At 36.1% G+C, this 22,143-nt stretch overlaps 2 protein-coding genes across 3 annotated transcripts; both read left to right on the top strand.

Moving 5' to 3' along the window:
* The first annotated feature begins 1,501 nt into the window (after positions 1 to 1,501).
* LOC134665762 (cytochrome P450 4C1-like) lies at positions 1,502 to 11,406 on the top strand. Of its 2 annotated transcripts, XM_063522735.1 has the most exons (10): positions 1,504 to 1,933; positions 5,042 to 5,131; positions 5,217 to 5,327; positions 6,254 to 6,439; positions 7,302 to 7,498; positions 7,995 to 8,058; positions 8,498 to 8,681; positions 9,191 to 9,342; positions 10,218 to 10,394; positions 10,770 to 11,406. In XM_063522735.1, exons 1-10 carry the CDS (start codon positions 1,777 to 1,779, stop codon positions 10,946 to 10,948), a joined length of 1,497 nt encoding a protein of 498 aa, XP_063378805.1. In that variant the 5' UTR covers positions 1,504 to 1,776; the 3' UTR covers positions 10,949 to 11,406. The 2 variants fall into 2 exon arrangements, with proteins under 2 accessions (XP_063378806.1, XP_063378805.1); XM_063522736.1 differs by lacking the exon at positions 6,254 to 6,439 and having other exon boundaries at positions 1,502 to 1,933.
* A 700-nt stretch (positions 11,407 to 12,106) lies between these two features.
* On the top strand, positions 12,107 to 21,804 carry LOC134665761 (netrin receptor UNC5C-like). Its single transcript, XM_063522734.1, has 13 exons — positions 12,107 to 12,902; positions 13,003 to 13,388; positions 14,738 to 14,948; positions 15,521 to 15,720; positions 16,047 to 16,125; positions 16,308 to 16,490; positions 16,798 to 16,854; positions 17,084 to 17,245; positions 17,594 to 17,725; positions 17,960 to 18,128; positions 18,304 to 18,395; positions 19,034 to 19,288; positions 19,908 to 21,804. The coding sequence occupies exons 1-13, from the start codon at positions 12,821 to 12,823 to the stop codon at positions 21,065 to 21,067; spliced, it is 3,168 nt and encodes a 1,055-aa protein (XP_063378804.1). The 5' UTR covers positions 12,107 to 12,820; the 3' UTR covers positions 21,068 to 21,804.
* Positions 21,805 to 22,143: the final 339 nt, after the last annotated feature.

Genomic DNA, 22,143 nt, shown 5'->3' with positions numbered 1-22,143 from the left:
GACCCTGGAAAGGTTTTCAAATAGTAAGACAAGAGTACACAACGCTTTTATCAACGCTGGAACCTAAATAACTTTGCAACAAAATGGAGTCCAGACATTCATAAATTCGAATTTGGAACGGCACGCGTCAGGTCAAGGTTAACATTTGACCAGCGCGGCGGAAGGTTACTCTTAAAAAAAAACAAATAATAACTTACTCGCTGTGGAAAAATGGCCCGCAAAGGGTGCTCTGCAACATATGTCGACACAAGCGAGGTCTATAAAACACGGCCACAAAGGCCCTTAAATTTGGGGCGGCATGGATTCCAGTCCCTCGCCTGGGCTGAAAATAAAAATCACCACACTATTAAACTGAATCTTACACACAAAACTCGTCGCAAAAATCACTAAAATACTCACTCAAAAGGGAGATTTATCCCGATTGATTTAGAAATCGCCTGAAAAGGCTTGTTCTTTGCGGAACAACTCCAAAGAAAATGTCCGACCTTCATTTTGGCAGGATATGACAGACCAAATGACAGAGTTGCCACAGCCCGAACTGGATTCGTGCGATCCTAGGTGATTTTGAAAAGAAAACATTACCTTTCTTCTTTACTTTATTTGGACTAATATTAAATAGAAAGGAAAAACAATATTTGAAGACAATTTTAATTTACAAACCCCTTTCGATTAAAAAAAAACCAAAGATGCAGGAAGACACCGAAATTATTTTTAATCTAGCAACCCGGACCATGCTTAGTTCGATAGGGCGCTGGGTGAATACGCCTGCGCTCACTAGATGGCGATAAAGGTATCAAACGAAGATGGGTCCCAAACTAAACAGTATTGAAAAAATGCAGAGTTAAAATTTTATTGTTACAACCTAAATAGTGTTGTTATTTAACCATTGCGTGCTCAGGGAGCTCCGCTACAATCACCACTGCTAATTTTCCCGGATTCATAATTTCAGAAACACTGAGGCTGAGTACAGCACTATTGTCGTTTTTAATCAGCCTTAGCTATTATGTAACCTGTCTTTAGTTTATGTACAGTCTCACATTTCCTCGTATCTGGTTCATAGTAATAAGGATTTGTTTGTGCCAGCGGTGAACTTAATGACAATGACACGCGACGAGTTCAGAGTTAAGTGAAATTTATGCGCAGTCCGTTGCGCGCGTGCGACGGTCAACACTAAAGGTTTATAAAAAAAACATTTTAAAAAAGATTTCGATTTCAAATTATACTGTATCAATATAACCTATAATAATATATCAGCACGTGCAGTATTTTGATTTTATAATGACTAAATGACAAGTTTGTGAATAAAATAAATATATACGTCGGTAAATAAAGATAATTAAATTTTAATATTGTTAAATATGTAATATAAAATGTCTAACATTGTAACATTACCTACGCTTGTAATTGGGAAGGAACTGGCTCTTGAGACACAGGGAAACCTACTTTGAGAGCCAGGAACCAATGTTATGTAACAACTCAAAGTTGCAATAAAGATTATTTTATTTTTTATTTTATTTATTTATAAATAAATTCGCGATAGCGTCTTTAAATGTGAAATAAATAAATTGTTTCCTAAAAATAAGATTTCGATTTAAAGGTGTACTTTATGCGAAAGAAATATTTAAGTCAATTAATGAAATCAAAGCTATTAAATTATCTAAATATGAAGACAAATTAATATTTTAAACTAGAAAAAAAATTGTGTGACTTGTTGAAAAATTTTAACTAATGGTTTTCAACTGACTTTTTGAAAGTTGGTGTAGTGTTTATTTAACAATGTTCTGGTTGCTATTAATAGTGGCCTGTTTAGTGTGGGTGATGTACAGCAAACTAGAGAATCGTAAGATTGTTGAACTGTCTCGGAAGCTACCAGGGGATTTACCATCATGGCCCATCCTTGGACATGCTTATTTGCTGCGAGGCAGTGATGAAGGTATTTATAAAGGGGCCTACTGATTAACAGCCCGCCGGACGGTATCGGCCTGTCAGTTGTTCGGAATTGTCAAAATTTTGTTCTAACTGACAAGTCGATACCGTCCGGTGGACTATTAATCAGTGGGCCTTTAAAGTGTTTTTAGGTTTTAATTTTTTAACAAGCAGAAACGTCTGCGAACGATGCTATTAAGATAAGAATAAATTTAAAAGTGGAAAAATTACTGTCTTGGGTGAATTGAATCCAGAGGCCGTGAGTTCAAGTCTCACCCAAGATACTAATTATTCCATTTTTAAATTTATTCTTAGGTTTTGTTTTACACTAATGTAGTTTTCTTTATACGGTTGAATAGGTACCTAGACCACTGCACTTTATCATTGTTTTCATTAAGAAGGTAATTCCTTAGATCAGGCAACGAATGCCCAAAAATGTTGTAAGGGAAATGTTAGGAACACGATTTTTACTCCATAACTTTGTTTGGACTAGGTAGGAGGTGAACATATCAAAAGTCCCCGGCCGTAGCCCTTAAGCCGGGGGAAACGACTTTTGGAGCCATATCAGAATTTAATCGCTGGCAGAATATTTTACTATCTTTGGAACATAATTTCATCATCAACAACGTCAAAATCTTTCATCCAATTAAAATATTTACAATTAAGTATGATTTCAAAAATAAGATAGACCCAATTTACCTACAAGGATAACTACCATTTTAACTTTATATATGAAAGCCCAAGCCCACAAATGACCCACTAGTAATATTGTAAAAACATTTTTAAATTGTACATCATAAAGTTTACTTTCTAAAATACCGGGAAACGAAGATAGGTATAAACTTGAGAAATCATTCAACGTAGGCAATGAAATGCAACATGCATAATTACTTTAATGCAAGGCAATCGAATAACGTGACTGACAAAAAAGGTGGATTACTTGTCCGAGTACCTATAGCCTAGATTTACTATGGCGGACTTGGTCTTAGAAAAGGAAGGTGTTATATTAGTGTTAGTTGTACATGGTCATAAAAGCCAAAATAATTTAATATGTAAGAAAATGAGTTGTCTTAGCTTATATTATATTTATGTGATTCAAAGTCATTATGTATCATTGCGAATCTAGCTAGACTAACATAATTTCATAAAGCTTTTCTAATACCTACAATTTTGTTTGTAAAGCATAATTACTTATTATCTATTTATAGTTACTGACCTATGTTAAGTGAAAAAATTGGATTATAAACGTAGTACCAATCATCGTGAAATAATTCATATATTAAATTATTTCAGGTTCATTTTCGTACAATAAAATTAATCCCAAGATCAAAATAAATACCAAAATACATAAGAACTTTTTATGCGGTCACTGCAGTGAACTGGCATATAATCAATTTAAGTTGTTTAAGGCCAGTTGTTGACAGAAAACGGGTCTTGCATCCAAATTGCTCAGTGTCAAGGACGCATGTACCTACCTACTCGTATTTTATGGACACTAGTGTAAGTGGACTAAATATTAATTATTATTTTATATAAACTTTATTAGTGCTATTCTGATTTTTCACACTATGCATTTTATTTATGTGGGACAGCCAAATTCTTTTTCGTGATTTTGGCATTGGTCCCATAAAAAAAGTTGTTCCGTATGTATGGGTTGTTGGTTTGTAATGTTTGTATGGGAGCAAACTTTTTTCTGCTGCGTTACCGTTCACAATGTAACTTTTATTTGATCAAGTTGTTAATGTTAGTATGTTAATTAAATACTTATGGATCTAATAATGCCCATGTAAACATAAAAGTAAAAAAATCAATATGGTTTTTGAGGAATTGAGTTTTATTTGCTAAGGAGTCTAGGGACACGAAATCCCTGTCCTAAAAGTTGATTCACCCATTTACATCGTTTAACAAGTATAAACGCCTACCAATTTTAGCGCGTTAAAATGTATGTGACTTGTCCACAATATTAACATGTCTCTTAATAATTTCCATGCCCTTTATTTTAAGTTATTTATAAATAGTTTATATTATTATTTTAATCCTATTTAATGTTTTATGTTTAATTAATTGTGTTTAATTGCAATAAAACCTACATCATTTCCATAATGACCATATAAATCACAGTTTACGCAAAGTTCAGACACATGTATGCGTCCTCGACACTGTGCGTATATGGATACAAAACCAGGAGACCTATTCGAAGTTTTATAATGTCAACTTTATATTTTATTGACTCGATATGGACGCGCTCGTACGCGCGAGAAGCACTGCGAGTCGTGTCATATTCGTATCATGTTAACAATAAGCAAGTTGAGATGTAAAAACTTAAAATATGCCTCTCGCTTCTTGTCCACATTGAACTTCAATAAATCGATTAATGTGGCAAAATGTCTTGATATTATCTCACATTCCATGTTTATCCGCAGCAGTGACCGCAAGACCTTGATGTACTTTGGTATTTCCTTTAATATGTGACATTAATTGTTTGTACATGAAGGTCATGCGTCATCTTGTACGACTTAAAGGCCACATGATGATCCATATAAAGTATTTTTTGTGATAGAAAAAAAATATTTTGGTAGTGAAACAGTAGGTAATATAGGACGTAGGTGCTGGCAAGAGCGCTGGTGGCCTAGCGGTAAGAGCGTGCGACTTTCAATCCGGAGGTCGCGGGTTCAAACCCCGGCTCGTACCAAAGACTTTTTCGGAACTTATGTACGTAATATCATTTGATATTTACCAGTCGGTTTTCAGTGAAGGGAAACACCCTGAGAAAACCGGTTCGTCCCAATAAGGTCTAGTTGGCCCTCTGGGTTGGAAGGTCAGATGGCAGTGGCTTTCGTAAAAACTAGTGCCTATGCCAATTCTCGGGATTAGTTCTGTTGTTAAGCGGATCCCAGGCTCCCATAAGCTGTGGCAAAGGCCGGGATAACGCGAGAAAGAAGATTAGTAGGTATTACATGGTAAAAATATATCCGTAATATAAACTTCAATCCCATTGATAACTTCCACAGATTCTATGGATAATATTTCTTAGAAGAACATTTTCATTTCATTTCTTCCTTTTTACAAGTCATAAATTATTTTATTTCTAAATATATGATTTTGTTGATTTCAGATCAAATGAAGGTGTTCCAGAAATCCGGACGATTAACAATCAACCGCGGGGGGCTAGCGTCTTACTGGGTAGCCAACCGACTCTATATCAGTAAGACAGTTTATAATTAACCTACTATTTAATAGATATGTAATTTTCCTATTATATATCTCATTGGTAATTCCTCTTGCTTCAGTGGTAGCAGATCCATTGGCTGCAGAGGTGATTCTAAAAAATTGCTTGGACAAGGACTACGTCATGAAATTCCTGCAGTTTCTCGTTGGAAATGGGAGCATTTACGCACCAGGTATTTTATAGAATACCTAGTAGTATTAAACGGCATAGGACCCTTCATAAGTAACAGTCGCCATCAGATGTATCGAAGCGGCCAACGTGCTCAAAAATATCTGAATATGGACGTTAACGTTAAAAGTAAACTGACTTTGTTCAGATATTTTTTGAATACCTCAGCCGCTTCTATATCTGGTGACTGTATATTTATGAAAAGGTATAGACGTTCATGTGTATCCACTTAACAGATGGTATGGACTTTTTTGACGGAGGCACAGAATAAATAATAGTACTAGGTACAGAAGACTCACTCTCTAGCAAAACGCGTCTGTTCTGTTACGATCAGGACAGATATGACCGCTAGGTGGCGACAGCGCCACGCGCGGCTTATGGCAAACCCCAAAATTGGGGTCGAACGGATTTCTTTTAGCTACCTACTTATAGCAAAGCGACGAAATCGCGGAGTGAGACACGCCTGAAGCCTAACTCAATCCTGCAACAACAGAACTGTCGGCTAAACTTACGATATTTTAATTATATATGTGAATATTACTATAGTATTTACGTGTAATAACTTCAAGTGAGGAATAAAAACAAATAGGTAGAAAGGCCTTTTCCTGCTGATCCATAAGATTTTTCGTTTCTCTATAAAAATATGTTTATTCTTGTGAGCTGATTCTCACAACAGTCAACAGATCTACGGCGATTATGCGCCCGCGCTTCACGCCATGCCTAACTAGGCATAATATAGCTAAGTAGCTATATTATGATTTCTTAGATGGTTGCGTATAACATTTTAGTTCCAAATGACTCATGTGTAAATATAACTAAAGATATATTGGACGTTAGTTCACAAGCATTAACGCCTTACTCTGTTATCTAATCAATCTGCAGTTAAACGAGAATAACTATGAAAACAAATATTTTATACACAATTTCCAGTATCAATATGGCGTCCTCGCAGAAAGCTTATAGCTCCTACATTCAGCATGAAGAACCTGAACCGGTTTGTGGAGGTGTTCGCCAGGCAGAGTGCAGTGATGGTGGACCAGATCGGATCCTCTGCTGGACGGGGTACCTTCTCCGTGTGGAAGTTCCTCACAACGTACACTTTTGACGCTGTTTGTGGTACGGAAGGATTGTAATACGTTCATTAAAGACCGACCGCTTAAATGATGAGTCCTCGCCTGCGCGGTACGGGGGCGACGGGGTAGGATGACTAAAGGTAACATTCCTTTTCCAACGACAGCTGCAATACTGTCAATTTTACTATGGAAATTGACCATGACAGCGACGCGTTCAGTACCGGTAGTGCAGCTGCGGTTAGAAATGGAATGTTACCATAAAGATGGCGGAGAAGGTGCGGGCGGCAGGCGTTCGGCGCTCATTTAAGCGGACGGTCTATAGTTTGAAGTACTTTATAAAAAAATCTGGTTTTCTTGCTTAGGTATATTATTATTTAATAGGTCTTCTACGGACGATGGTTAAGGTATTTATGCCCGGATCAGCTAACCAATCATTCATATTCATTAATCGACATAATTGTTTTATACGGCACAATAATTATACTAAGCATTGTATATTGTACAACAGTTTACTTTTATCCAACACGAATGTTGAGGTTTTGTCATTTGTGTAGCTGTACAGTCTCCTGCAATAATATATTACACAACGAAGGCCACAAAAATATCTGACACTATCTTATTTGTAGAGTAACATATTGTTGCTGGTGACTGTAGACTGCAACAATAGTGATGGATATTTTATTTACACTTCAATTAAAGTTAGGTACTATGGTAATTTTAATAATTGATTAAATTACTAATAATTAATAAAAAAAACCGAAAAAAAGAAATTAAACCATCTCAGGTGGTAATATTTTCGACGAAAAAATAGAAGGTGGCATGAGAGAGTTCAATACAATTTTATATAAATGGTCATTTTACCGTGATGTTTTTCTTACCCCACTCAACCTTATTCGATTTTGCAGAAACCACATTAGGCGTTCAAATGAGAGCCCAGCTAAGTCCCAACCAAGCGTTCCTAGACGCCCTGGAAGAGATAACGCAACTAGTGGCCACCCGCATGGTGCAGCCCTGGCTCTATGCTGACTGCGTGTATAGTCTTCTTCCTCAGTACAGGCGGGCCGAGAAGTGCCGTAGGCTCATGTATGAGTTTGTAGAACAGGTGAGAAAAAGTACTTATTTTAAAATATACCCTGAACTGGACTTCCGAATGTACGGTTTCAAAGAAATCTCTTTCTGATGTTCAAAGATTCAGCAACGGATATATCTACTTTTTGCTGCTTCGTTAGCATACCCCGGATTTTTTGATGCGGGAATGTTTTCGTTATATGTAACTTTGATTATTGTAAAATAGTTATACATATACCAAACTATGAATAAAAAATTGGTAGTAAGATCCAGTAATGTTTAAATAGTTTGTTGTTTTACTGTTACTTACTTCGTTTTTGGCTAATGCAAAACATTCCCGCACCCAAAAATTTGCCAATGATGTTGATTATAATAAAACACATAGATTTAGCCGGAATTCAGTTTCGTCAACTCCTTGAATGGCCAAATGAAAGCCCTACTTAATTCGTACCTGACGAATTATTCAAGCGTTTCGACCCTAAATTTAGCATAATCACTTTAAATAAGTATTAATTAATTTACTTTTTCAGGTCATAAAGACAAAGAGAATGGAAATGGAACAGAGAGCTAAGACGAATTCACAGCAAAACTCAGGTAACGGATTTATTTGTCAAAGTAATCTGATATTTTATGATTCCATAATAAAACTAGGAGCTCTTTTTAAATCGAGATGTGTGCCCGTTAAATCTGAAGACTGTTAAAGTAACCATCGCTCTAGTATAGTCAACTGTAAAAATATGGGTGCACAAATCATCTCAAAAATATGTCCCATAGCTCTTATGTCAGTGAATTAAGAACTATTGGACATATTTTTTAATAAGTTGGCTACACCCATATTTTCACAGTTGACCATAAGTACCAGTGTCTAGTACAGAGTACACCCATTATAAAAACCCGTTGTAAAAAATTGGTGCATAACATAAAACAAAAAAAAACCTATTCTGGTTCACTTAAAATAATAATATTACTCATGTATGTGAGCCGTTTAAAAACATGCATCTTAAAGGAGGCTATTAATTTGCTCATGCTGCAGAAGTCTTCAGCCCACAATCGTTCCTCGAGATGCTTCTAGAATCTTCCCAGCTGACTGACAACGAGCTCGCGGAAGAGGCGATGGTGATCAGTGTTGCCGGAACGGACACTTCTGCTGTTGCCGCTTCTTTCACCGTCCTCATGCTGTCGAGGCATCCTGAGATCCAGGACAGGGTGTATGAAGAGTAAGTTTTGAATATTTTGAAGTGCAAAATATGCCCAGCTTATTTCGTGGTATTAAGTTTTCTTTAGGCTTGTGAACTGTGCTACGAGTAGGTACAAGTAATGATAACGCTCAGAAAAAAATGTGATCTTTTATGGGATGAGATCTCATCCTTTTGACAGCTGTCTACTATAATATCACGTAACTATTCTGTCCAATAACCGTCAGAGCGGCGTCACAGTCACAGTCATGCCAATCATGCTCATTGTAAATATAGCGAGCCCTTTTTTGTATGTAATCGTGTGCATTGCATCTAGTGGGTACCTACGGAAAAAAACGTAAATACTTTGTCACTAAAATACTTAACAAATATTTAAGTATTTATTTGAGAGTTAAACAGGACGTGTAAAAAAAATCCACGTCCGGCTTGTTTCTAGAATGTAAGATAAACATCTAACATGCCTAAAAGAGATAAAATAAAATAAAAAACTTGTTTGAAACCAATAATGTAGCACAAACATTTGTTTTAAGGTTGTGTGAAGTACTCAGAGACTCCAACAGAGATGTGACGGCCGAAGATCTTCCAAGACTGAAGTACTTGGAAGCTGTGATCAAGGAGACACTGAGATTGTACCCACCGGTGCCGATCATAGTGCGATCTGTCGAGCAAGACACTGACTTACGTAAGTTGAAACAAGAACATCATGTGAAGAAATATTAGGTACTAGCACTACTAGCGACCCGCCCCGGCAATGCATGGGTTAACAAATTATACACCTAAATCCTTTTCAACAATCGCTCTATTGTTAGGTGAAAACCGCTTGAAAATCCGTTTAGTAGTTTTTGAGTTTATCACGAACAAACAAACACACAAACAGACAGACGCGGCGGGGGACTTGTCGAGCATGACACCGACCAACGTCAGTCGAAACTAGACATCATTTGACACTGTTTAGTAGGTACCGTTATCTGAGTTTACTGTGGCTCTACTGGCTCTAGCAAAAATGACATGCGGCGCGATTCGGGAAATGAATTAGAGATTAACTAGACACGATATAGTAAAGATATGTGACGTCCTACGGGTAAAGGTACCTTATGGTGGTTGGCGCTTACGCTATATTAAATTATTGCGGCGCTATTATGTGATGTAAGCGCCAGCCGTCATAAGGTACCTTTTTCCGTGGAACGTCACATATCTTCACTATTTCATATATAGTGAATCTCTAATTCATTTCACGAATCGCGGCGCCAGCCGCCATGGGGTACCTTTTGCAGTGGAACGTCACATATCTTTACTATTTCATATCTAGGGAGTCTCTAATTAATTTCCCGAATCGAGCCAATGCTGTTAAGAAGGCATCATTGATTCATTACTGAACCTATGCATCTACTTCACGATGAACAGAACCGGACACCTTTTAGAACTATCTCTTAATATTAGGTTAATTTTTCCTCGTGACGAGTTTACGCGATATCTGTTCCGCCATATTTGTTAAAGCATTCTTCCTCGGTCAGAATAATCGAAATGCGTCATAAAACTTTGTACCGATTTTTACAGCTTCCGGTCTCACCCTGGTGAAAGGAGTTGGCATAGTCATCAACATCTGGGCGACGCACCGTAACCCTCGCTACTGGGGCTCAGACTCAGACGTATTCAGGCCAGACCGCTTTCTGGAGCCACTCAAGCATCCAGCACAGTTCATGCCCTTTAGCTATGGCTTGAGAAACTGCTTAGGTAAGAGCATTAGAACTAAAAAGACAACTACTTGCAAAGACATAGTAAGAGCACATAATAGTGAAGTCTGTGGCAGTCAGTATTACCAAACTCGCGCTTCAGGGTTTCATACGCGGATCTGCGTTCCGACTGATCTGATCCGACAAATGAAATTAACGCCATAAGTATTATGTACATATTGCCACTCTTCTCCAAGCTCTTGTAAGTTTACGATCATACAATAAAATAAATTTAATAATGCAAAATATTGTAACCGCTGACATCCTAATTAATTGCATTCACTGGACCGTTCAGCACCACAAATTGTGGTTACAATATTTTGCATTAGTTTACATGTCTTAATATGCATCCGTCAAAGCTACTATCCATTTCCAGGTTACCAATACGCCATGATGTCCATAAAGACGGTTCTAGCCAGTCTCTTCCGCAAGTACCGCGCTCTGCCACCAGAGGGCGCAGATCAGACCACCCTCAAGGAACCTTTGAGGGTCAAGTTCGATATCATGATGAAGGACGTTCATAAATTCCAAATTCAATTAGAAAGTAGATTTTAAATTCATAATACAATGTGCTCAAAGAATTCTGAATATGAACTTTATCGCGCTAAAAATAATTAATAGGTACCTACAGTGGTGTTCAGAGGTTCTAAATCAGATTGAGACCTTGGTTTTTTAGTGTTACTTATTTTAAAATCAACATGAATAATTATTATAATTTGAATTAGAAAATAATAACGCGGATAGCATACAAAAATAAAATGCAAAGTACTTATTTAAAAATTTTTGATCAACAGCGCCATCTTTACAAATTCATAGGAACCTTTTAAGCAAGCAGTCTAGTATCTTGACGTGTGTTTTGTGTAATGTTGCGGTGTGGTGTCTAGTGAGTCTCAGTTCAGTTTTTTCACGAAAAGTATTCTAGATAGCGCTTATTTCAGCTAGTAAAATAAAGAATTAACATTATTGTAATTTAGTTCATTGTTATGTAAATAAAAGCGATAGTTATAAAATAATAGATCTTCTTAATTATTAGTAAACACCTGTCGTAAATTATTGTATAATAATTATGTATAAAAGTCAAGAAGAAAGAAGTTATTTTTCTTCTTAATTACCTGTCTTTTTGCAATCCGACCCGTATGTACAGTCGACGTCAAAGAGATCTTTACGACTAACGTTACAAAAAATTATTTACACGACTTTATTGTCATAGCATTTAGGTCGTGTAAACATTTTTTTGTTACTTTGGCTGTAAATTTCTCTTTGACGTCGACTGTACAATTGCCATCAGATTTATAAATATAAATGTTGTAGAAGTAATTTTGAAACCTGGCTAAAGTAATTAATTGATAATTAATAATTATTAATTCATTGATAATTAGTACTTTTTACTAAAATAACATTTAAACATTATTCTTAATCAATAAGTACTCGTCCACCGTACTAGGTACTGAAGTGATTTAATTTTTGCAAAATTTTATACCATAGGTAAATAATTATATACCTACTGTATTTTATTACATATTTCAGGAATGATGGGTTCCTTAACTCTAGATTTAGTAAATAAATAATAATAAAAAATGCATTTATTTCAGACTACTGTTTGGGTCCATAATTTGTTGAATTAAAACATATACCTATCCTTCTATTTGCACAGGCCTATATTAATACGGTCTACCTCTTAAGACCGTTATCAGACTGGCAACGCATCCAGAACCTTCGGCCCAGTTAATAATAGATCTAGAAACGTTTCTACAAACAAAAACATCGCTTGTGACACTGACACATCTAATCCATATCGTTTCTAGATCTATTAATTGACGTATTTTAAAGTTCGATTCGGGCAGCTTATCAGTGTGATTACTGCCTAACACAGATGGTCGGCGAAAACTTATTATGGTTATTTAGGTTGGGTTTATGATTTTCCTCAAGTTTCTTACAACGTGTATGAGACTTGATACTTTTTTCTACTAAACCAAAGCTTCTTTACAAGTTCTAGGCATGCGCGCCGCGACCCCAACAAAGTTCTCGTTTTCATTCATCCCCTTCGGCAGTCGAAGTTGGGCCGCCACAGGGGCAGCACCTTCGTCATATTCCCGGGAATTCTCGTAAACTTTTACGACTTCTTTACCATTGTAAAAATTCAGAAGGATCTAACTTTATTGCAGTTTGTGCATACGTCGTTGTTGGAAGCCGTTATCGATTCACGATTTTAGTGCAGTGAAGTTTCACAAAATTTGCAAAGTTTTATGACGTTCTACCACGTCTTATTGGATTTACGTAATATGTTACGGAACTGTAAAAATAATCACAAATCCCCAATACTATGTGATTTTGTTCTGCGTAGAATGTAAAGTGTTTAAGTAGTAATGGAACACAATGATCCTAATGAGTATGATTTTGTAAACATTAAAATAATAGAGTGCATAAATGGAAGTGAATATTTGGACCTATTTATTTCTACTACAAATACAACTGACATTATATGTAAGAGGAGAGGACACAGCAAAGCGTAAGTAATTGAAATTATAGGTTATTATTGAAACATTTTAATAATGACAGGAACTTAAAGAAATGTATTTGTCAAGTCATTGAGGTAAAATTATTTGTAGGTTCTTGGACGCAAACAGATGATACAACTGAATCGACGGACGATCTGCCAGAAAAACCATTAGATTTCTTAACTAAGCCGGATGCAGCCGCAAAAGATTACTTTCTTCCCCCCGTTTTCTCTAACAACGAAGACATTGAAGATGTAGATGACGATGATGACAATCTATATGCAGATTATGATTATGAAAAGGAAACAAATTACAAAGACTTGCCAGAGAAAGAAAACGTAAAAAGCAAAGAGAATCAAGAGCATACGCCTGATGATAAGATACCACTTCACACGGCCAAAGACAACCTTCCAATTTTTCTTTTGGAGCCGGAAAATACTTATGTAGTGAAAAATAAACCGGCCACTTTAAAATGCAGAGCGGCTAACGCTTTAGAAGTAAGTATGCTTTTAATATTTAACTAAGATTTCGATGCTAGGTACTTTTGTAATTGATTTGCCTCCTGTTGCGAAGCTGCTGCATTTCAATCAAAGTAATAGCGCAGTTTATGAGGATGGGGTCGCAACAGGGGTCTTTATAAAGAGTTTTTTCCAAGGTCATGCTGCATTCATTCGACCCCTTTTAGGTATGAAGTAGACATTTAAATATCTTTTTTTATAGCTACCTACATATTGACATATATACTTAAAAGTAATTATTTTAAAAGGTAGACAAATAAAAACTTTTCAAAATTTGCCCTTTATTAAACTAATCAACTTTGCCCGCTTTATTTGATAAAAAAGTTTAATATTTTCAAAATTGTCGAGTTAAGTTAAACTCATGTGTATATGTGTAATAAATTAAATATAATCTATTTTGTACTTACTAAAAATAACAGTGTATTGTACTTTTTTTTTTAATTATGAATGGGCTTACTCATGGCCACAGACTAGCCGAGGCGTAGACGTGGCCTACGATGGAGCGAGCTCGCCCAGAAGGTGCCTTACAAACTCTTACTTATGTGCTCTTACAAATTTTCAACCTGAACTACGATACGTGACAGTAATTAAAACATCCATCAATATTACATTTCTTGAGAACGTGATTCGCGTGAGAGTATGAGAGATAAATCAATGTCTGGCAACTTTTGTTCGGCACGGGTGTCAGGGCCATTCCATAAGAGTGATGTCGTCCTCGACGTCTCTAACGACATTGGAACTACCGGTAACGCTTTGTTCGATGCTTTTAGAGGATTTTTCCTCCAGCCATATAGACTATTACCTATGGCTTGTTTATGGATGGGCGTTACATGTTGTGAAGTTAATAATTCCCGTAAAGTACTAACAGAATGGAATTTTGGTGAAAAATCAGGTCGAAAATGTTGTGAACTAAAATTATTAGATTAATTTAGGCTGCTTGTGTCACCGTTAAAACCTGTTTTTAGTGAAAACGCGTTTTCTCCAGTCAAAATTAGTTTTTAGTATCACCTCAGTGAAAATACGTTTACACTAGTTAAAAATGATTTAAAACTAGTTATAACTTGAAATTTTTAAGTCAATAACCAAACTAGTTTTCGCAAAGTCCCTTGGTGAAAACTTGTTTTGACTAAATTGTTTTCAAGTATTTTGCGATTTAAATAAATAAATACCTATTATAGGACATTCTTACACAAATTGACTAAGCCCCACAGTAAGCTCGAGAAGGATTGTGTTGTGGGTACTCACACAACGATATATAATAATATACAAATACTTAAATACATAGATAACTCTCATGACTCAAACACTTACGTTTTTAACATTCCTAGGTGTACTTCAAATGCAATGGCGAAAAGACACACGCGCTAAACTTCGCATTCGTAGACCCCCAAACTGGGGTAAGGATAATCGAGGGAGAGTACAACGTGACCAGGGAGCATGTGGAGGAGTACTTCGGGAGCGAGAAGTACCAGTGCTCGTGCTTCGCCTGGACTAGCCGAGGGCATATCAGGAGCCAGCCGGCTACTGTGGAGCTTGCTTGTGAGTTCTTTACCTCCTCTAGCTGCCAAAAGGTCAATAAAAAGGTCTCTTAATTCCATTCTAATTTGAATTTGTACAAATCAATCAATTAAAATTGCATTTGTGTAAGTTTGGTTGTTTGGGCGGCTAGAAGTATGCACTATGTTTGGTGATAAAAATATTACTTACCTGGTTTTCCAAGCAGTTCATATGGTCAACAATCTCTGATTTGTGTTTACATATTTGTGTCTCAATTTTTTTTTCTCAGGGCACTTGAAACGCTTCATATAAAAAGTTTTCTTTTTTTAATTCGATCAAATTGTCTCTAATTAATGTTTTATTTATTCAACGTGTTATTCCTGTACCTACTAGCAAAATTTTACAACAAATGTAAAGGTGTTTACTTTGTGTACGGTTACACTTATATTGTAAAAAATTACGACAAATAAAAATAACAAAAGTTGTAGTAGTTAAAACTTTTTGTTTTCTAAACAAACCCTTATAAAAGGTGTTTGGTAAAAGAGGCACCCTCATAAAAGCCGTACTGTACATACTGACTGAAATTCGAAATGGACCCTCACTATCTCTCTCAGATATCAAGAAGCATTTCACCTCAGCCCCTCAATCCCAGTTGGTCAAACAGAGCGCCCCCGCTTCGTTCCGATGCGAGCCGCCGCCCGCGGCGCCGTTCGCGCAGCTCTACTGGCTGAAAAACGGAGCCCCCGTCACTGTTGGTGACAACGTGCAAGTCACTAAGGACGGGGAGCTGATCATCAAGCAAGTTTCGCTGCTGGTAAGTCGTTGACAGAAGTGTCAAGTGTTAGAAGTAACACCAATAAAATATTTGTACTGCTTGGGGCCCATTTCTCGAACGATATTAGACTAATATTATTAATCCAAGAACTGTCAAATTGTATGGGTTGCCATGGCAACACACTAATAATATTAGACTAATACCATTTGAGAAATGGGCCCTTGGAATCAGGCACTGTACAGGTGGTGTATTGTGATTGTAAAAACAGGTCATGAATTTGATATGGATATGACTTAGGAATATCTAAAGTATCAGACTGTAATCTAAGAGATAAGGTCTTTTATTTAGACCTGATACTGTTTCAGGATATGGCAAACTATACTTGCGTAGCTGAAAATTTAGCTGGGAAACGAATATCTGAACCAGCACTGTTAACAGTTTTCGGTAAGTTTCCTGCCTGCTTTATATGTTCATTACGTCCTATAAATTTATGAACAATTTTAATTGTATAAAATTGATCTATTACATTTTTTATATTAGTAACAGTTTTGTGGTCAGTCAAGACGAGACTATTAACTAGACTACTAACATATTTCATTTCTTAGAATCTTTTGCTTATCCACTAGTAAACGGGGGTTGGTCACCCTGGTCATCGTGGGCAGAATGCTGGTGCAACGGTCAAACGCGTGAGGGTCGGACGGGACGAAGACGAGTCCGGTCCTGCACCGCACCCAGGCCTATGAACGGAGGCCAACCATGCTTGGGGTTTAGTGTGCAAAAGACACCAGACTGCTTGGAGTGCGATTTAGGTAAGTACAGTGGCAATAGTCCATTTTCACCAGCTCGCCTAATTTAAAACAGAAACGAAATAATATTGTGAAAAATGCCGATGACAGGGTCGAGTGGAGAGGACAGGAAGGGCAGAGTGGTTGCCCAGCAGTGGGACACCTAACTAAGTAGGCTAATACAAATAAATAAGATAATGATAAATCTTGTTCGTGGTAGAATCTTTTGACCAATTTTTCTATGCTGTCGAATTGACAATTCTTTTCTATGATGTCTTTTATCAATATTTTTATGCTAAAACTTAATGTTGATCCCTATCTTTTGTTTCAGATATGTATGTTGATGGTTTAGATGAGTTAGCAGATCAGTCGTCTGATGTTTTAATAGGTAAGCGGGTTTAAAGGTACGGCCAATTTACATTGTTATAATATTTAATTGCTAAACCTCGCTACTCCCTAGATTCTATCATAATTATTTATAATTTAATTGAATAAGCCTTTGCCAAGTATATTTATCGCGATCATCAAGGTTAAAAGAAACGCAAATTTTTGTACCTACACTAAATGTCCAAAATGACGTTGGTATCAAGTCAAATTCTAAAATATACTGTTTTCAGGTCGCTGGTCCCAATGGTCAGAATGGTCGCGTTGCGACACCGACTGTCTTCAGACCAGACGACGCCGCTGTCTGACCAGTGCGGCCTGCCTTGGGAAAGACTACCAGATGGCTCAATGTCCCATGTGTGTGAGGACATCCAAAACTGATAAGGGAAACGATGGTAATATTTAATAGAATATATTTAAAATAAGCTAAAATTATTGAATTTCGGATAGCTGGAAATCGTGTTCCTACATTTTGTCTTAACTAGACATTTTTTAAGATGGAAAATCAGTCATCATTCCAGTCTAGATACCTTATTCAGTAAAATCGAACTAGTAAACCAAGCCTATTATTATTGTTACTACCTATACTTTTCTTAAAATATATTTTTAAAAGAATTTATAAATCTCCAAAGATCCAGTTTTCACAGAAAATTTATTTAGTAACTCCCAAAATACTGTTTCGCGATTATAATTTCCTGTAATTTAAAGAATGATGAAGATAATGTAAATGATTTTATTTTCAGTGTCATCGTATTGGGCGCTTCTGGTAGCATTGTCAATTGCGTTTTTCATTTTAATAGTTGTTGTCTTATTGGGAATAAAGTACATGAAGATAAAGATATCAGAAAACTCGCCTTACGTGAAACCTCCACCAGGTAAAAAAGGGATTGGAATCTCTGTGACAATATATTTTTTGAACAATTGACGTCAAAGACATGTTTACATTTTTCGCCCTATTACAAGGAAATAAGTTGCAAAAGTGTAAGCATATCTTTGACATCGACTTAACTTTTAAAAAATCCACAAGTTTGGCTTTGTTACCGCGTCCAGAAATATATTAGCATCTGATGGTAGGCAGCCCAAATTGAACTAACTAGGTTTTCTTTCAGGTACAAACTATTTTGGTAGCGTAATAAAAAGGACCTTAACCAACCAGCCAGACCTAACAATACACGAGGAATTTCAAACAATGGACTCCAGGAGGACACACAGACCTATGAGCACCTCAATCAATTCGAGGCCAGACCACTTGTATGAAGTACCGCAATTAGCCAATAGGTAATATTCTAAAAGGTTAAATTTCATAAAACTGTACTAATTATTGTGAGATTTAAATTGATTGCTAAAATCCCATTCATTGTCGTATCTCTCTTTTATATGGGAAAACATTTTCCCGTCGTGTAATATTTGTTTGAGGATGAATATAGGATGCTAATTGCATCATTCCCTTCAGTTACATGTCTCCCATAGACCATGAGGTAAGACCGGACATCGGACGCGCCGAAGTGGAGTCAGACCGTTCTGATTCCAGCTGCTTTTTGAGCTGTGAGTCTCACGTACTAATGCACGCTTGCTTTCTTTCTATTTTGCATGCTCGTTATCTACAAATTTTGTGTCAACTAAACATTCTTTCTCGGTACATTTTTCGTTTGTGATATAATTTATATTATTTATAAGAACCTTCTAAGTACTTATGTATGTTGTAGTAAACTTTTTTAGGCCTATTTACTCGCCTCACCCATTTTCTACTAGTCTTGCTTTCATCAGATTTTTTACATTATTCATTTAAATTAGATTGTGCTTTCAATGTTAGTGCTAAACTGCTTGTGCCAAATATCGTGGTAATGAAATATTTTTATTTTACCTACACCTTCTACACTTTGACCACGCTAACTTTGCATAAACTTGGCAGTAAGAATGCATACACATTCCTATAAACCCCATACTTTATGTAACACTTGGTAGTCGTATGAACGGTTAGCATGGTCCTACTTTAGTAACTTATTATTGTTGTGATGTTTCTCTTTATATTTTATATTAAATTTTATTCGTTTTATTTCTCGCGTTTCGACCCTCTCACAATCTCTATCTATAAATAGTAACAACATCCTTATCTGTATCAATTGGTTCCTATTTTTATTTATCTTCAAGAAAAACAACATCTTACTCACTTATGATTACAGCGGGCTCGTCATATGGCAACGAAAGTGTAGAAATGTCACCATCGCTAAAGAACAACGCTTCGCTAGACTCTAGAATGAACGCCTCCCATTTCGAGACGACCACGTCGAAAATAGTCAATGGTGACGGCGATTGGTTAATAATGGACAAGTGTGGGGTCAGTCTTTTCGTGCCTGACGGTGTGGTGGAAAAAGGAGAAGAGCTTTTCACGGTCGAGGTGACGGACGAGGAATGGAATAGGCCTTTTCTTCACGAAGGTAGGTACCAATAATAGGCCCTTAACCACTAGGTACTTATAAATACATAATTTTAAAAGGATTTATTTTTTTATCTCTCATCTCTTTTAGCCCGTGAGCAGAGATTAACATTGTCTCTTAGATCATAATTCCTAATTTTTACTACTGACTAGCCTAAATTTGCAATAAACTTTCTAACGAAAAATTTTGTTCACGAATTTCGTTACGAATAAAACGAGTTTCACAGCTCCCAATGTAACGTCGTGAACTTTCGACCCAGTTCTTGTCTATTTGCTACCTCATACTGTGCCCCCGTTTTATATTTGTTCGAACCAGACGGTACGAAATAGGCTTTAACACAGTTTTCAACTTGGATATTATTGGTATGGAACAGTTTTCCAGTACATATAAGATTAACGAAGAATAACCTCAATCGAAAGTATCCGTTGTGTAAATAGTGATTCGGATTGGTAGTACTTATCAGCTTTTGCTTTTTATCGTCAATACGAATCTTCTATTTAGTGTGTCTTTTAGATAAAAAAAAATGTTCTATTATATCTAGGTATATTTTTTACAGTCATTTCTTGTTAAAAATATTGTTCAAAATTGACTGTGGTATCATGACACAACTTTTTTACAGGGGAAACTCAGCTGAGCCCAGTCATTCGTTGCGGTCCGAAAAACTTTCACTTCCGCAAAGGGGTGATTCTTTCCTTCCCTCACAATACATCGCTTAAAAACGCCAGCTGGGTCCTTTCCATACTTCAGAAACCAGAAGAAATCAACACACGAGAATGGAGAAAAGTTCTAACGCTGGGTCAAGAAACTCCCGGAAGCCCCATCTTCGCTCAAGTCGATCCTAATAAAGTTTACCTCGTGTGCGAATTTCTAAGCGACTTTGTTTTAGTTGGCCGTAGCTTCACCAGCCTGGACGCAAAACTGCTCAAACTAGCCTTGTTTGTTTCGAAAAAAATAGACGAGAGTTACTACAGTTTAAAAGTTCATGTGATAAATGATACCCCTTATGCCTTGCATGACTGTGTTGAAAATGAAAAGCGAATGGGTAGTTCTTTGCTAACTGAGCCAAAAACTATTTATTTTCAAGAAAGTTGTTCAGATTTATGTATCAATCTTAGGGATTTAGGCGTGGGCTGGAAGGTAATTTCGGGAGGGAAATATCAGGAGTTATCCTACGCGCATGTTTGGAATCTTGGAGTTAGATCTTTACAGTGTAATTTTATCTTACAACAAACTGACGCTATCAGTTGTTTTGAGTTAAACTTATCCGCCTACCAAAAACAAAAACAATCGAATTCGGTTAACTTCACTTTGAAAACAAACGATTTCAACTCGAACTTGACTTGCAACAAGCGGTTTAGCTCCTCCAGTGTTGATTACAACATGCATATTGTAGAGAACCCGTTTAATTATTCTTCTTTATCTAAGAAAGAAGGCAGATACGATTTTGTGTACAGAGGTAACCATTATAGAAGTAATTTAAGCGTGGACAATAACTACCGTATGAACATTCTTACTAAGTCGGACCGAATTATTTTGTGTAAATTATTAGACTCTCAAACTCCAAAAGGCAACGATTGGAGGCTTTTGGCAGAAAAACTAAGGATAGTTTCATACTACTATTACTTTTCAAACACATGTTCTCCGACGGAGAACATTCTGAACCTGTGGATGTGTAGAAATAATGACGCTCACATGTTGGTGAATCTGTCGAAGATATTTAGAGAAATGGGCCGGATTGACTGCGCCACTGTTGTTGAAAGACGATGTTTCCCCAATTAATAATTGAAATTTCGACTCAGTAAGTTAGCTGTAGATTTAGAATTAGATCTGAAGACACCCTAGGCTACTTTTATACGAAAAAAGTTGGAATGCTTAAGCAAAGAAATTATATCTTATTATATTAGATGATAATGACTAATTATTAATTAATAATACAGTTGTCATAAAGAATTGAATATTATGGTGTTGATGGTAACTAGGTATATTATATTTGTTTACTTAATATAGATTCATACATTGCCTAGTTTGGACTTTTGTACATAATATATTAGTTATAGAGTTCAGTATTATTTCACTTAAAAGACTTCAATATTTTAGTACCAAATATGAAACATTAGTTGTGTCTGCACCGTATCACCTACAGATATACTGTACCTAAATATAAACTATGTTAATATAAATAACCGAGAAGACTCTTGTCCTGATTTCTTAAGTAACTCTTAAAATCTTCAACAACTAGGCACTTATTAAATAATAATTTGAGGTTGTTTAACAATAGACATTGAAATACTATGATAATTACTCATTGTGTAAGATTTAAATAATTTCACATAAAAAGCAGCCGTTATGGTCAAAAAGCAGAATTACTTAAATTATTCTAGGATGAAATGCAAATATTTTATGGACTAAGCTCGTCTGACAGAACAGAGTACACCGTTTTATAAATAGTGCCAGACAAAATTTTTTGCCCTAATAATGTAGGGTTTCATTTTTATTAAAATAAAAATTTAAGCAAATCTGTGTTTTATTCGCCCAATCATTGTATAAATCATCTTCAACTGCCCCATTACAAGCAGCTGGTATCTACAACAATATTTTTTGAAGAATGATTGTATATGTTACGGGTAATGTTAGAAGGTTGATTAAACTTAAGTTTACCCGGGGAGGTAAATTATATTCAAATCAATTGATATTAAGAAGTGCGTCTTATCTATCATATTTTATCGGTAAGTAACTATATCAACATTATGAAATAATTTATATTATATACCTATAAACCAATTATTAAGCAGCTAAAGGGAGATTATATTATTTTTCAAAAAGCAATTCAAAATATAGGTATTACGTATATTTTT

The sequence above is a fragment of the Cydia fagiglandana genome, chromosome 7 (genome assembly GCF_963556715.1).
Source record: "Cydia fagiglandana chromosome 7, ilCydFagi1.1, whole genome shotgun sequence".
Classification (NCBI taxonomy): domain Eukaryota; kingdom Metazoa; phylum Arthropoda; class Insecta; order Lepidoptera; family Tortricidae; genus Cydia; species Cydia fagiglandana.
The sequence above is the reverse complement of the archived record's forward strand: the minus strand, read 5'-3'. Positions and strand labels throughout refer to the sequence as shown.